The sequence below is a fragment of the Mustela lutreola genome, chromosome 11 (assembly GCF_030435805.1).
Source record: "Mustela lutreola isolate mMusLut2 chromosome 11, mMusLut2.pri, whole genome shotgun sequence".
Lineage (NCBI taxonomy): Eukaryota > Metazoa > Chordata > Mammalia > Carnivora > Mustelidae > Mustela > Mustela lutreola.
This window is the reverse complement of record NC_081300.1, coordinates 91265408-91280184: the sequence shown is the minus strand read 5'-3', so window position 1 is coordinate 91280184 and position 14777 is coordinate 91265408. Positions and strand designations below refer to the sequence as shown.

The 14777-nt window shown below is 51.3% G+C and overlaps 1 protein-coding gene across 2 annotated transcripts; it reads right to left on the bottom strand.

Moving 5' to 3' along the window:
• Nucleotides 1–16: 16 nt before the first annotated feature.
• On the bottom strand, nt 17–14324 carry TBX3 (T-box transcription factor 3). 2 transcript variants are annotated; one of them, XM_059140668.1, is made up of 8 exons: nt 12512–14324; nt 10626–10893; nt 9574–9633; nt 9151–9297; nt 7243–7319; nt 5991–6148; nt 3936–4609; nt 17–2158 (listed from the first exon to the last, which is right to left on the bottom strand). In XM_059140668.1, the coding sequence occupies exons 1-8, from the start codon at nt 12898–12900 to the stop codon at nt 1697–1699; spliced, it is 2235 nt and encodes a 744-aa protein (XP_058996651.1). In that variant the 5' UTR covers nt 12901–14324; the 3' UTR covers nt 17–1696. The 2 variants fall into 2 exon arrangements, with proteins under 2 accessions (XP_058996651.1, XP_058996652.1); XM_059140669.1 differs by lacking the exon at nt 9574–9633 and having other exon boundaries at nt 12512–14316.
• Between the last annotated feature and the right edge of the window lie 453 nt (nt 14325–14777).

The window sequence follows — 14777 nt, the reverse complement described above, 5'->3', positions numbered from 1 at the left end:
TAACACGAGGCCCAGAGACATTTCAATAAAAATTTATTGAAATTTCAATGATGTTTTAAAGAGGGAAGAAGAAATACAGAAAACCAAAGAACTCATCCACAATTATAACACAAAATATACCTTCATGAATTTTTGTCTTTAAACCATCTCTCAGCACCTGACTTGTGAACTGTGACTCTCTATAGGCACCAATTCAAAACACCACCAATACTGAAGACAGTAGTCAATCCCACTCCGTTTTGAAGAAATCAGACTAGCAAATACAAATACAAAAGAAAAATTAGAAAGTCAAACCACAGCCTCTGCACTCCCCACCCCCCCAAACCCACCCCTAAGCAATCTCAGAACCACACTTGGGGTGTTTTAAGGAATTTTAAGGTGAGCTGGGATGTGGCATCACCTCCCCAGTTTGGGGTGACATAGGCAATGGCACCTTCCACCACTCTTGGACATTAAAAAAAAAAAAAAAAAACAGCTTTTTTTTCCTTTTCTTTTTTTTTTCTTTTTTTTTTTTTTGCAGGCAACTCTTGAAAGTGTGTTGGTGTCGGTGCAGGAAAGTGTTTTCTGGTTTTAAAAGCGATCCTTTACCTTGAAATAAAATTGACGAAAGCAAAATAAGACGACAAAACCTGACAGCTGCGACCCTATTTACATAGAGCTATGTACAACGTCAATAAATTAAAGGTTTAATTTTCCGAGCATTCATATTCTACCTATTTACAAGAGTTATCAAATAATTACATAAATACTTTGTCTAATAGTCTCGCTTCTTCTTTATTATTTTTCTTAAAACCTTGTTATTGCATATACAGGAAAGAGAACGAACTGACAGAGGACATAAATCCTGCTACATAGCTTAGATAAAATAAATTCATTTTTTGTGTTTTCCCCACCCCTTCCCTTTAAATCCTCCCCCTTGGGGTTGCCGTTGGGAGGGCAGAGAAGGGGGGGAGGGGAGAAAGGTGTGGGGTCATGTTTTCTCTCTAAAAGCAAGCATTTCAAAATAAAACCCACAAATACATTACTGTGGAACATGCAAGGAGAGACCTATAGCGGCTCTCTAAACATCACAAGAATATTAAAAAGACACAGATTTCCTTAATAGAGACCAAACAAGGTGGCAATGACTTCCCTCCCCACACAACGCTGCTCAGTCATTTATTTAGAACTGATACGCAAGTCACTATAAAGTTTTTAATCTTCACAAACAGAATCATGTTTATGTATTCATTTGTCCCCAGTATATATATATATATATATATTTTAAATTTTCTTTTTGTTTCTACTTGACACGGTGAAGGAAAAAAATATATAAATCTGCACTGGGGGAGAAGCCTTTCAACACCTCCCCTCCTGATGGGCCTGGCTACCTTTTGCTTCCTTCCCATAGCTCCCAGACCAGCCTGGCTGGAGGTGCTCTGGTCATAAAACGCTTTTGCTCCCACCCTAAACAGCTCCACGAAACAGACATTTCTGAGCCCCAGAATCTGAACCAGATCCCGGATATATAAACCACGCCAAGACGACAGGGCCTGTTTCTAGCACATTCTCTAGAGGGAGTCCGGCACCCCTTCCCAGGCAGGACTGCACAAAGAAGCGGCCAACCCCCCTGAGCGCCCGTGGTTTAGTTTACATCCAACAAAGTGCACGGCAGACTGGACTGGGCTGGAATGAAGAGATTTTTCTAGGGAGGGGTTTACGGGGACCCGCTGCGGGACCTGTCCGGCTTGGCTTCCAAGCCGCTGACCAACCGCTGGATGTTCTGCAGTTCGCTGGTGGCCGCCTCCTTCTCGGGGCAGAGTTTGGGCGACAAGGACACAGAGCTGGAGGAGAGCGTGGAGGAGCGGCTGTTGAGTTCTGAGCCTGAGTCCACGGCCACCGAGGCCGGGCTGGCGGCCAGCGCGGCGGCTTTGCCGTCCAGGGGCCCCGCGGCCGCGGCCATGGACGGCAGGGCGGTGGCGAGCAGGCTGCTGCTGTCCGGGACCGGCATGGGGATGGAGTAGGGGCTGTAGCGCAGCCGCGGGCGCATGGTGTTCAGGTTGAGGAAGGGGTGACGGTGCACGGAGCTGGAGGCCGCGGCCGAAGACGCAGCCGCGGCGGCGGCCATGTACGTGTAGGGGTAAGGGAACAGGCTTCCGAAGGGCGACATGGCCAGGCCCTGCGGGGAAGGGTGGGGAGGAGGCAGGAGGAGAGAAACGCAGGCGGTGAGCAGGGGTTGCGCGACGGGGAGGAGCCAATCTCCTCCGTCCATCTACCCACCCCCAACCCCCAAGCCCACCACCTCCACCCTGGGACCTCTGGCAAATCCTTGATCTCTTGTGCGGTGGTGGTGGTGGTGGTGGTGGGGACACTCAAACTTCCTTCTCTAGGCCCACCTGACTCCCTAGGCCTCAGCGTTCTTGGGGGGGGGGGGGTGGAATCCAGAGCAATACTAAATAGTTCATGCAGTGATTGGGACTCTGGATATTAAATGAGCTGAGGCCTGCAATGTGCTCCACGGGGCACCTGGCCAATAGAACTGCTAGAAATTCTCCCACTGGGGGGTCAGCTGTTGCACCTGTTAAATGGGGCAGCAGTCTAGGCCAGCCACAGCTAAGGTAGCTGACTGAAAACTGCCACAGGGCATACATTATGGGACATACATTTCTTTCATTCTTCCTCCCCCACCCCCAACACAGCCATCCCACTCTAATTCCAGAAGTTTCTCAAATGAGGGAAAAAACAAAATCTAGAGATGATCCTTAAGCTAAAGGAAATTGGGGGTCGAGGGTGCAAAAGGCATTTGCTCTAAAGACAAAGAAATCACCCAGCCTGATATTGGTGTTTCAGATGGAGAAACTGAGGTGAGCCCCAGAGGAGCAGAAAGTCCCTCCCTCGGTGGCAGAAGCAGAATTTAAAATGTAGGCACCCCAGCCTGGGCTGGGCTAGTTCTCTCTGACCCTGGCCTTGGGGTACCATTAATACTTGTGTGCCCAGGCAGCCTCTCGCCCACCTGTCCACAGCCCACTTAGGACAAGGTGACCCAGGAGGGGCTCACAGACAGGAGAGCAATGGGAAAAGGCCAGAAGCCAGCCAACCCCGTTCTCAGTTCCCTCATCCCCCCCAAGAGGGGAGGACAACATTGCTTCTTGGCTCAGAGAAGGGAGACGAATGTACTCAGACAAAACAAAGGAAAGGACGTGCAGAAAACCCCACAGAACCTCGTCGCTGGGTTCAGAGCGTTTCCAGAGGCCCAGGACTTTTCCCCAGCTGCCCTGCACCCCAGCACAGCTGTCTGAACCACACAGAGGCTGCCAGGCCTGCCCCTATCCTGACATTTCCCACTAGGCACAAACTGTTAACCCTTTGGGGGACAGGGGACAAGGTTCCCACTGGCAGGAAAGGTTCAGGACTCAACTCCCACCCTAGGAGAGTCAGCTCCCCTCCCCAGGCCATGGTCCCCCCCTTGTCTGATTCCTGGTGGCTGGTTGGCTAGGAGCCATTTAAGAGATAAGAGACATTCCCACTTTGAAGCTAGAATCAGAGACCCTGAAAAAAGCCCTGGGGTAGAGTTTCTGCCCCAGCACTTACCAGCTGTGTGACTTTGGATAAGTTACCCAACATCTCTGGGCCTCCGCCACCTCCTCTATTAAGTGGAGGTGACGGTAGGCCACTGAAGTCAGAATAGACCAAATGTGACCTCAGTGCTAGGTACAGCTTCACTATCATTACTACTACCCAGCTACTCTACCATAAACAGTCCTGAACTTAGGAAAGAATTTTTTTAAGCTTTTGGGGAGAGTGTGAGATTATGCCGAGTCCATGAGGTCAACTCTTGGCCTTAACAATTATTACTAGTACTATTATCATCGTTCTTCTTCAAAGCTCCTCACCGAGGGGCTCTGGGTGAGGGTCTGGGAAACCATGGAGAGCGGGGGTAGAGCCCTCATTATTACCTGGGAGGCCAGGACATGCTGCTGGAGGTGGAAAGGCAGGGTGGCCGCCGACGCCCCCGACAGTCCCTGCGCCGCGGCGGAGGCCATGGCGGTGGAATCCAGGCCCGAGACGCCGGTGGAGGCCCCGGACACGGTGGCCAGCAGGGGCCCCATGCCCGCCGCCATGCTGGAGAAGGCGCCCCCCATGGCGAACTGGCCGGGGTGCAGGAAGAGCGGGTGCCCGTTGAAGAACTGCTGGCCGGCCAGGCCCGGGGCGAAGCCGAGGCCCGGCAGGGGGCCCTGGCCCAGGTGTGCGGCGGCCGCGTCCGTCTGCACCGTGAGCGGCGCAAAGGCCTCTTTGCCGGGCAGCGCGCGCGCCTCCTCGGCCTTGGACGTGGCCGCGCCCTCGCGGCCGGGGCTCCGGCGCTCCTCCGCGCCCAGGCCGCGGGTGCTGGACGAGATGGTGGCCGGGCTGTGGCGCGAGTCGGGCGACGCCTTGTCCAGCCGCCCGGCGTCCCGAGGCCGGCCGCCGGGCTCGGCGGCGAAGAGGTGCGCCTTGACCGCGGGGCTGCCCTTGTCGCGGCAAGGCTCCTCCGACGTGGTCGTGGAGATCTTGGCCGCGTCGCAGGCCTCCGGGCCGTGCTCCTCTTTGCTGTCGGCCTCGGCGTCGCTCTCACCCTCGCTGGGACACAGATCTACCAGAGGACACGGGAACAAAAGCCAAGCGGAAGGACGTGAGCTCCAATCGGGGCCAGTGGGAACTCCAGCCCGGCCATTTACAAGCTGGGTGGTCCCTCCGCACACCCCTTAAGCTCTCTGTGCCTCAGTTTCCTCATCTGCAAAGTGGGAGCGATGATAGCTCCCAACTTTAGTGGGATGTATCAATAAACTAGCAATGAATGAGTTTAAAATATTTAGGTCGAATGAACCTCTTCTCCCAATCGCTAGTGGATTTTACTATTTTTTACAATCATCCATTGAGCTCCTCCTGTGTCAAAGCTTCCCGCCCATCCCGGTCTTTCCCCGACTCCACTGTATTTCCTTTTCTTAAAAATTAAACTCCTCCTAAAACGCACTTTGGGAACACCTAGTTACTCTTCAGAGTCTTTGTTCACAAATTTGTGAATTCTTTCAGAAGGATTCGTTTGAACCCTGGCATCTGAATTGGTAGTGGCAGAAATGAAAACACTCCCCTCCCCCAACACACTCTGCGGAGCCTTCTGTGTGCCCCTGTCCCCGCAGACAGAGATGGGAGCAGCCTGCTGCTCACTGCCCAGAGACAATCACAGATTCTCTTTTGCTGTCACCACACCCTCTGTGGGTGTCCTACCAGAAAAAAAAAATAAAAAAAGAAAAGAAAGAAAGAAAAAGGGATCCAATTTTATGTGTAAAGTTTAAAAGGATGGCAGTCATAATGGGCTTTCATTTTGATTAACTTAAAAACAGGTTTCCTCCCCTTGAGAGGGAGAGAAATAAATAGTGCTTGCTCTTTAAACACAGGAACTAACTGGGGATTTGAACCTTCTTGTCCCCTCCCCCTCTCCCCCCTCCCCCCACTCAGATCCCTAGGGCTCTGATTTCTCTCCCAGTGCCCACTGCTGCTCTGGGGCTGGATGTTTTCTCAGCCACCTTCCTTGTTCCAGGTGGCACAAAGAATCCCTTGCCTCTCCCCCTACGTGCCCCCCAACACATTTAAATCTAGAGCTCAAAGATAGTCAAGACGTCAGCAGTTGCTTGGTTGGAGACAGTGGAGGGACAGAGACCTAAGTGCTTGACACAAGTTTTCAAGGCTGGCTCCACAGAGTTGAAACATGCAGACACCCCACCCTCAGCCGAATCAAGGTTTGGGGGAAGGGGTTCTGAGCTCTCCTGTATACAATTTCCAGAGGGGGACATATCTGGCCACATTTTTGGAACTTTGGCTCTTGCTTAGAAGCTTCTAGAAGCACCTGACATTTTTGAAGGGCCGGTTCCCTGGTGGGCGCCCTGCCCCCAACTCTCCCAGATACCCACCCCTCACTCCAGCACCTCCCCTCACAGACCTGGAGTGGAGAAACCAGAGGTGACCAGGCCTACCTTTGAGGTTCGAAGTTCCTACAGTGGAGACAGCGGGAGATGAGGACTGAGCGAAGCAGTTGAAGGCTGCCTGTTCGCTGGAGGACTCATCTGAGGTGCCATTCTCCTTTTTGTGTCTGTCATCGAACACTCTCATGGACTGTAGGGTGAGCTGTTTTCTGTGGCAGAAGCCCACACCCGTCATTACAGACCAAAGGTACATCTAGACCCCTCCCCTTTGTTTGCCTCACCCTCTCCAAAGACCCGGCCTGGGCTCACCTCACCCTGCCCACCACCTGTGGACAACACATCAAGTGGTCTCGGACACCTGCTTGCTCCAAGGCAGCCACAGAGACCCAAGCATGGTTCTTGACGCTGTAACTAGGCTGAAGAGTATGGCACAGGATGGGGAGGGGTGGGGGTTGGAGGAAGGTGCCTTTTTTTTAGGGAAAAGCCATGGGCCAGAGACAGGTGAATGGCAGGCCTTACAGAGAAGGAAGGGACCTGGGTGCCCAAACTGGTGAGCACCAGCAGCCTACACACTCCTGACTCGACTCCTTGCTAAGACTGGGAGGAAGTGGCTTCCTTCGTGGTGCACTTTAATTGCTTTACCAGCGCATTAATTAATCGTAACCGGAGTAAAAAAAAAAAAAAATCCATTTAGATGTTAGAAATTCTTTTTGCCATGCTCACCCCCACCCCGCAAGGGGATAGGTTAAAGATCTAGACTGATTTACTGGATTTTAGAAATTCTTTGAAAGCTGGTGGGGGAGGGGAGAGCGTCCTCCATACACTCTCCAGCTGTCTGCTTCATGCAAAATGATACATATACCCATGAAGGAGGGAGCCATAGACTTCTCAAGGGGCCTCAGTTCTGTCTGATGGTATTTGCAAGACAAGACTGCAAAAATTCCAAAGTATTTTGTGAATGGTTTAGTCCTTTCCTGGGACCTGCCTGGGATGAACCTCAATTAATTAGGAGTTAACAGGCATCTCTATATAATTTGTTACCCCTGACACTTTTCTTTCCAGAGACGAGAATGGCGTGGCCTAGTTCATCTCCTTTAAGGTAACCAGTAGGAGGCAGGAAAAAGTACAGTGTCTTGAGGTCCACAGGCAGGGGGAAGGGTGGGAGTAAATTATTTCCCACTGCCCCCACCCCTCCAACTACTACAGATGTGCCTGCATCCCACTTCTAAAGGATGAGATCTGGGCCCCAGAAAAGTGATTCTCCAAATTATCTGAGAAAATAATACAGAGTGTCTCCACTCACCTTTTTTCTCTCCTGCCATTTCCAGTGTCCCGGAAACCTTTTGCAAAAGGGTTGTTGTCTATTTTTAGCTGGGTAATCTAGAGAAGGAGACACAAGCAAGCAAGAGACATTGGCCTCATTTTCCAGAATGTGGTGTTGCCCCCCAACTCTTTCTACTAGAGATCTGACGGCCCGAGGAACTCACCCGGCTATGCCGGGCTGAAGACAAGAAAGAGGGCATCACAGTCTGCCAGTCAGAGGGGACAAAGAGAAAAATCAAAGCAACTGTACCAATGGCTTGCATCTCCCATAGGAAGCCAAACCAGGGATTGCAGACTGAAATGAGACTGTCTAGGAAATGCCTCATTCTGTTCTGTAGCAGCCTTGAGAGCATGCGCTGAGAAATGGAAAGATTGTCAAAAGCTGTCCACAGGACAACCTGTAGATCTTAAAATTGTGCTTTCATTTTTTTTTAATATAGCACAATTAATCATAAAGTAGGTTATGGCATATTTCCTACCCCCCCCACACACATCCCACAGCACGCACACCAACTTTTTCTATGAAATCTAATTAAATGATTTATGGGGTTTTCACTACCCTTGTGCCAGAATGGGTTTGATTTTTTTGCCGGGTTTTGTGGGGAGGGGGGAGGGTTGAGGAATTACAATATTGACAATTACAGATGTCGAAGGACTGAATGACCACTGAAAACATTTGTTTTCATTTATCTACTCTGCCACCAGAGAAGGTTGGAGAAGGCCTCTGGCTTCTCTGTCTGATCAGAAATGGTACATTTTATTATTACATTAACAACTTACATTCACAGGGTTCTGGGTCTAGAGGAAGCATGTTATTTTGTTTGCATGCTGGGGCAAAATGGATACTATGGTATGTAATCTTTCAAAGCCCTTCCCTTTGAGGGGGGTCAAAAAACACATGATATACACAGATTTCCCCAGAGGTGGGAAAAAGGCCCCTTGGATGGATTCTTGTTTCTTGGAATAAACTCCTGTATTTAAGACTGCTGGTGTCTCAGTCTCCGGATTAAGGAAACATACCTGAATATCCCCACAGGGCCAGCCAGAGGACCCACCCACGGTGACCCTGAGTTCAAGATACAAGGTGTTGTCAGATAACCAAGAGTCACTTTCTCTGTGTGTCTCTGTGCACATGCCCATGACCTTCAAACCACCATAACTTTATATACCAGGGGCTGCCTGCTGTTCTATTTGGGGGTACTCCTAATCCCGGGTCTGAGGCCCAAGGGAGGAAAAGCCTTCCAATGAAGTGATTTTGACTTTGGTCATCTCATCTCAAAAGCCTCAGACAACTCGATTAGCATGACCCCTGTGATCAGAGAAGGTTTTTCCAAACACACACACACACACACACACACACACACACACACACCATAAAAAACACAGCAGCATAAAAGGTAATAAAAACCAGACCAGCTACTCGGGATTTCTGGCTAGGGGAGAAAAGCTGCTCTCCAATGGGATTCTCCTTCCAAGATCCCAAATGGCTTTTACCTTCAATTTTTAGAGGGGTTCCTTTAGAACCTGGAACCTGATATTTGATCCTTCCTCCTGGAGGAGAAGGGGCTGAGCCTCAAAACAAGAGAAAGCCCCCCCCTGGGGGAGCGGATATCAGCCCAGAGGAGCAAAGTTAGTCTGACCTCTTTTCGCTCCGTGTGGGATTCCTAGCTGGTCAAGTTTTTTGTTTTGCTTTGTTCTGTTTCTTCCCTGCCTCTTGGGATGGCCCAGACCCCCTTTCCCCAAAAGCTCCATGGAAGAGCCAAATCACGGAAGAAAAACCTCAGACTGCCATCCCTAATCTTTCCTAACTTTCTCCACCTCACCCCGGAGCGGCCTTTGGCGGGAGGGGAAAAATACCACCCTGAAAAAGAAAAGCGCCTTTGGTTACCTTATCGTTCTGGTATGCCGTCACAGCGATGAATTCGGTTTCGGGGAACAAGTAAGTCCGAAATGTACTATAAGGAAGTTTCAAGATGTCATTGGCTCTGACAATGTGGAATCGAGGCTGGTATTTGTGCATGGAATTCAATATTGTCTGCGGGAAGGAAGCAGGTAGGCAGGGATGAGGGAGACATCAGAAAAAAAAGGGGGGGGTGGTTTAGTAGGACCAACGGGACCTCAGGACCCCTGCCAGGCTGACGTCTACCCCACCGACGGCTTAGGCCAAGCCCACCTCCTCGGAGCACCTCTTTGGGCACATTCCGCTCCACAGACATCCTCTTCTGGAGAATCCAAATTGCTCTTCAATTTCCAAAGGGTACCCCCCACCCTCACCACCTAAGGTCCGTTCATACCTTGAACCCTAGCCTACCTGAGTACCAAAACTATAATTCCCCTGCCACGTTGCGTGATCACTTGGGAAGGCCAAAGTCTTAAAAGATAGAGAAAAACATGCATTTTAATTTACAAAATGATTCAGTCCTTTAAGCGCCCACTAATTGACGAGCCCAATCCACTTAAAGCCCTGAAAGGTTGAACTCTAGAGAGGGAATATTTATGCCTTAATCAAATCAAGGGCTTCAAAGGCAATCCTGGCCCGCTGAAGATACTTCCGTGCCATTCACTCTTCTGGGGCCTAATCTCTCTGCTGATTCCTCCCTTATCACTCAGCTTTATTTTACTGAAATGTTGGGGAGAGGTAGGGGGCTGGGGGCAAAAGGTGTTTTGATTTTTATAAGCATTTCTGGTCTCCTAAAAGTTTCTAAGGACTTTCCCACGGAATCAATTTCTATACACTCCCAATACACACAGACACGCACAGCAATTTTCATCCTGGAGAACTCCAGCCTCATTTCTAGTAAACCTGACTTCCACCTCAGGCCCATATACTATTTTCACAAAAGAAAGAAATCTTTCAAAAAATGCAGTCACCCCTTTAACAATTGTAGCCCTTGGTTAAAACTCCTTAACCTTAAAACTCCCGCGAGAAATAATATGGCTGGGTTCAAAACAGAAGTTTTCAGAGAGCTCAGCACCAATCCCTGGAGAACACGGAACTTTAAAATGGATTTTGTTATCTTAACTGGTTTTTAACTTCACTGTCAGCCATTTACCAAGATCTGGGACTGCCACAGAACGTGAGCGGTCAGTGTTCTGGCCCTCGATTCTTTCTTTCTTTTCTTTCTTTTTTTTTTTTTTTTTTTAAAGGAACGCCAGGCCTTCCATTATCCGAAGAGAAACACTCGGGGAATCCTCTCTCTGGCTGTTTCGGATCGAACAACTTTGCTATGCTTAGCAACAGAGAGCAAGGGAGAGGTCTGAGCAGAAACTGGTGATTTTTGCAAAGAGAGGGGAAGCACTGCCTTTGCTAGGGTGAAGAAAGAGGAAATTTTACTGACTAGAGCGTGAGCGGTGAAAACTTACAAATCCGTGTTTGTCCGAAATGTTGTTGGTGAGTTTCAGTTTGTGGAAAGTGACAACTTTGGACATCCACTGTTCCCCCGTAGCAGGGCTGTCTGGGTGAATGTACATTCTCTTTGGCATTTCAGGGTCAGCCTTACCCGCCACCATCCACCGAGAATTATGAAATTTATATCGACAGTCATCAGCAGCTATAATGTCCATCAACAAGATATATTTGGCCTTTTTATCCAACCCAGAACATCTTACTTTAAATGGAGGAAACATTCGCCTACAATTGGAGGGAAGAGAAAACAAGAGAAAAGAAAAAGAAATCACTCAGACTCTGGGGTCAGATTCCTTATTTACCCTAAAATGTTTAAATCAAACTTAAAACTTTTCTATTGTGATTGACTGATGAGGCTTTGGTGTCAGAGGAGGGCTACTCAGTGCAGAATCGTATCCCTTCCATGTCCCAAGCATTGCAAATGCCCAGTTTCTCTATCCGGGAATGCCCCAAGGTTCAAAACAAGTGAATATTGCCCTACAATTCTCTGCAGTGTCTAATACTTTCTCCACAATTTTTTCCTCTTGTAGGACTTCACAGATGGCCCTCTTTGCAGACAAATTCTTGCCTGTGCTCCTCCCCTTTGAGTGTCTACTTAAATAGCTTGGAGTAGCATTTTAGTAAAGTTGAGGTCAGTCGAGGCTAGAATTTTCCACCACTCCACTGATGAGAATATGTTAAACTTATCAAGGAAATATACCGCCACCCTCCCCTACGGAACAGGAATCCCGCCGCTGGCGAAATGAAAGCGGCCTTCGTGAGTTCTCAAAACGAATTTTGTAGCGCAGGCTGGACTCCTGGGCCTGATAACTAATTCGCCTAACACGCGGGCTAACCGCGTTTCTCCCATGGCTCAGATCGGCCCCAAACTGACTTTTACTTCCCAGGAGTGTTGGCCTTCTAGAGTCTCGGCTGAAAAGGAAGCACTTCGATGTGAAACTGAGGAAATGTCTCCTGGGTTTGAGAAATTTTCTGCCAAACGCTGGCCTCCTTTTTAGCTAGGATAGACACTGAAAGCTCAAGACACGAAGAGAGGAATTTTGTTTTTATTCTTGTAATATTGAGCCTTCATATGGGCTTCAAGGCCATAAAAAAAGAATCAGTGATTTTAAGGGACAGGCAGGTTTCGGTCAGGCAAGGGCCTTGTGAAAGTTATATGAAATATGGTTGATAAGATTCACACGTAAAAAACCAGCATGTGTGTCTCCACTGGCTCCTTGAATCTGCGAACATAATCTTAATGATCCAAAATTGCCTCAACTCTCCCTCGGATTACAGACACGTGAATCGGTGTGGACACACAAACCCAAATTTCTCTGTGACCCTTCCAGAGGCACACTCAGGTGCCCCTGCAGACCCAGAGGCTGGCTGGAGGGCAGAAAGGGCAAGTAGAGAGCCTAGTGTCAGGTCTCCCACGACCACACTAAAGAAAAGGGTGTCCAGTTGTTCTCTCTGAGAACAAAATGAGACAAACCAAACAGAACATCAACAAAAATATAGGCATAGAAAGGTTTGCCACAGTGAATTTCCTGGAGTGGGGTGGTTTTCTTTCTTCCTGCAATCGTGTCTGTGCTCCCTTGAAGAGAGTCTATCCAGCCTGTTGGGAAATCCAGGATGCAGAGCTAGGTAGGAGAAACGACCCCCCCTGCAGACGTCCAGGTAAGCCGAAATTTCCTGCCACAGAAACAGGGCCGGAGAATGTCTACACACAGTTCGGAGGACCTAAGTTTTTCTTTAAGCCCAAATTAACCGGCAAACCAATCGTGCTGGGAACAGATAAAGGGAAGGGGTGGGAAGGGGGGGGGAGTGCAATACTTTGGGGGGGGGGCTGCCACTTGCTTACCTTCCCGACTTGGTAATGACCATCTCCGTGCCCCGCTTGTGGAACTGATCCCAAAGTTCTTTGGCCTCGAGGTGCACCTTGGGGTCATCCTCCACTTCTTCTTCGGGCTCCATGGTCTTCAGAGGCCTCAGATGCGCCTGGGGCCCCAGGGACGAGAAAGGGAGGCCAGTCTCAGCCGCCCCCACCAATTGATCCATGATCGGCTTGGCCAGGGCGCCCGGCAGCGAGAGCGCCGCCGCGCCGTTGGGAGGCAGCGTCAGCGCGGGGAAGAAGGGCGGCTGGTGACCCAGCACCGCGCTCATGGCGAAGTCCGGCGCCCGGTGAGGTAGGAACGGATGGTAGGCCATGCTTGTCCCAGGAATGACCGGATCTCTCATGGAGAGGCTCATCCACTCCAGGCGGGGCGCTGGGCTCCAGCCGGGGACAAGTCCTCAGCTGCTGTTTGGTTTTGTTTTTGGTTTTTAACAGCAGCACATAGTTTGAAAAAAAAAAAAAAAAAAAAAGAAAGAAAGAAAGAAAAGAAAAGAAAAAGAAAGAAGAAACGGGGGGAACCACCACTCTAGCACTCTAGGGAAGAGGGAGGAAAAGTGTCTTTTGGGGAGGGGGATGCCGCTTTCAAAGAGGACAAGGCGAGAAGTCAGGAGACATAGTCGCTTGGGTGACTGTCCTTGTGCCTGGCGTTTTTTTAAAAAGCCGCTCCTGGAAGTCGGTTTCACGGGGCGAGGGGAGCGAGCAGGGTCTCACCCGCGCCCGAGCCCGCGGCTTCGCCGAAAGAGACACCGCAGCCCCAGGTCCCGGGAATGGCTCCCCAGCCCCCAGTTCTTTGTTGCAAATGCGAACCGCTCCGCTCGGAGACTTTTTACCTTGTCTTCTCCTTCTTCTTCCCCGCCCCCCTGTCTGTCTTCCTCTCCCTCTTTTCTCGCTGGAGGCGCCCGCAGTTGCGCTACACCCGGCTTCCCCAGCGAGCGAGAGAGCGGAAAAGTCTCTCGCCTTTAAAAAAAAAAAAAAAAAAAAAAAAAAAAGCCAACAACAACAACTCTCTGATTTAAGCTCTCTTCTACCAGCGCTATCAAAACTTGCTGGTAGCCAGCAAACTGGCTTCCGTTCGCCCTCCTCCTCCTTCCTCTGCTCCGGAGCCTCCGGAGGGTGTCTGGGTTGCAATCCGAGTCCTGCCGTGCTCTCCTCCCGCGCCTGTCTTCCTTGTCCTAAAACGTGAGCGAAATCGCTTCCTAAATCTGCGTCCAGACGCGCAGGGCAGGGAGGATTTAGTGGGGGGAATGAAAGGGGGAGAGGGGGAGAGAGAGAGGGAGAGAGAGAGAGAGAAACAGAGTGGAGAGCGGGGGACGGAGTGGGAGAGGGAGCGCGAGCAGAGGGAGGGAGCGAGAGCGAGCGAGCGAGAGCTCCGCGCCACCCTCCTCCGCCTCTAGAATTCCCCGGGCGTCTGCTCGGCGGCTCTAGAAGGTCGGTCTCTGCTGTGGGCTGCGGGGAGCCGGAGGCCTCTTGATTGGCTCTTTGACGCTTTCGGACCAATTGTGTTGCTGCATAGGCGTGGTTTTCACAGGTCGAGTGCTGGGGGATAGAGCCGAGTTATAAAAAGAAGGTGTCGGAAACTGTAACGTCGCAGCGCCGCATCGGTACTACTGCCTGTCCTGTGAATATGTCAACATGATCAGAGGGAGGGCGGGGAGCCACAGGGGAGCGCGCGCAAAGTCGCCTCTAGGTGGCTTATCGAGAGATCGCTGCAGCCCCGGAGCTCGCTCGCCGGCGCAGGCTCAGCCCACGTCTGAAATGCCTCAGTCACCCAGCCCGGGATCGAGGGAGGAGGCAGGGCCCCGGAGGAAGGGGGAGGAGGAGGGAGTGAGTGCGCGAGCGAGCGAGCGAGCGAGCGAGCCAGGCCAGGAAGGCGGAGAGCGCGCCGGGCGCCGGGCAGGGGCGCTCGCCTCTCGCGCGCAAGGCTCGCCTCTCCTCTCCGGGCCGGCACCGCCGTTTCTGCGTGCGGCTCACCCGCTCACGGCGGCCCGGGGAGAGCCAGGCGGGCGGCTGAGTCCCCCGCGAGCTGCCATTCCGCCGCCGGGCGCCACAAAAGGCGGCAGCGGCGGAGAGGCGAGCGCCGAGACTCCGGGCTTGCGTGCTCCCCAGCCCCACGTGGAGCCAAGCTCCGCCCGGCCGCCGCTGAAGGGCTCCCGAGCTCGGGTGGCTCTCGGCGCCGGGCTCCCGGCATCTGGGCTCGTGGGGTTCCGGGGCACAGGCGTGCTGGGGGGGGGCT

Coding starts and splice junctions, on each gene's coding strand:
- TBX3 (XM_059140668.1), bottom strand. CDS start 12,900: ATGAGCCTCTCCATGAGAGATCCGGTCATTCCTGGGACAAGCATGGCC. Junction 7,320..9,150: donor CGGCATACCAGAACGATAAG/GTAACCAAAGGC, acceptor CTCCTTCTCTAG/ATTACCCAGCTAAAAATAGA. Junction 6,149..7,242: donor AATGGCAGGAGAGAAAAAAG/GTGAGTGGAGAC, acceptor CTTCTGCCACAG/AAAACAGCTCACCCTACAGT.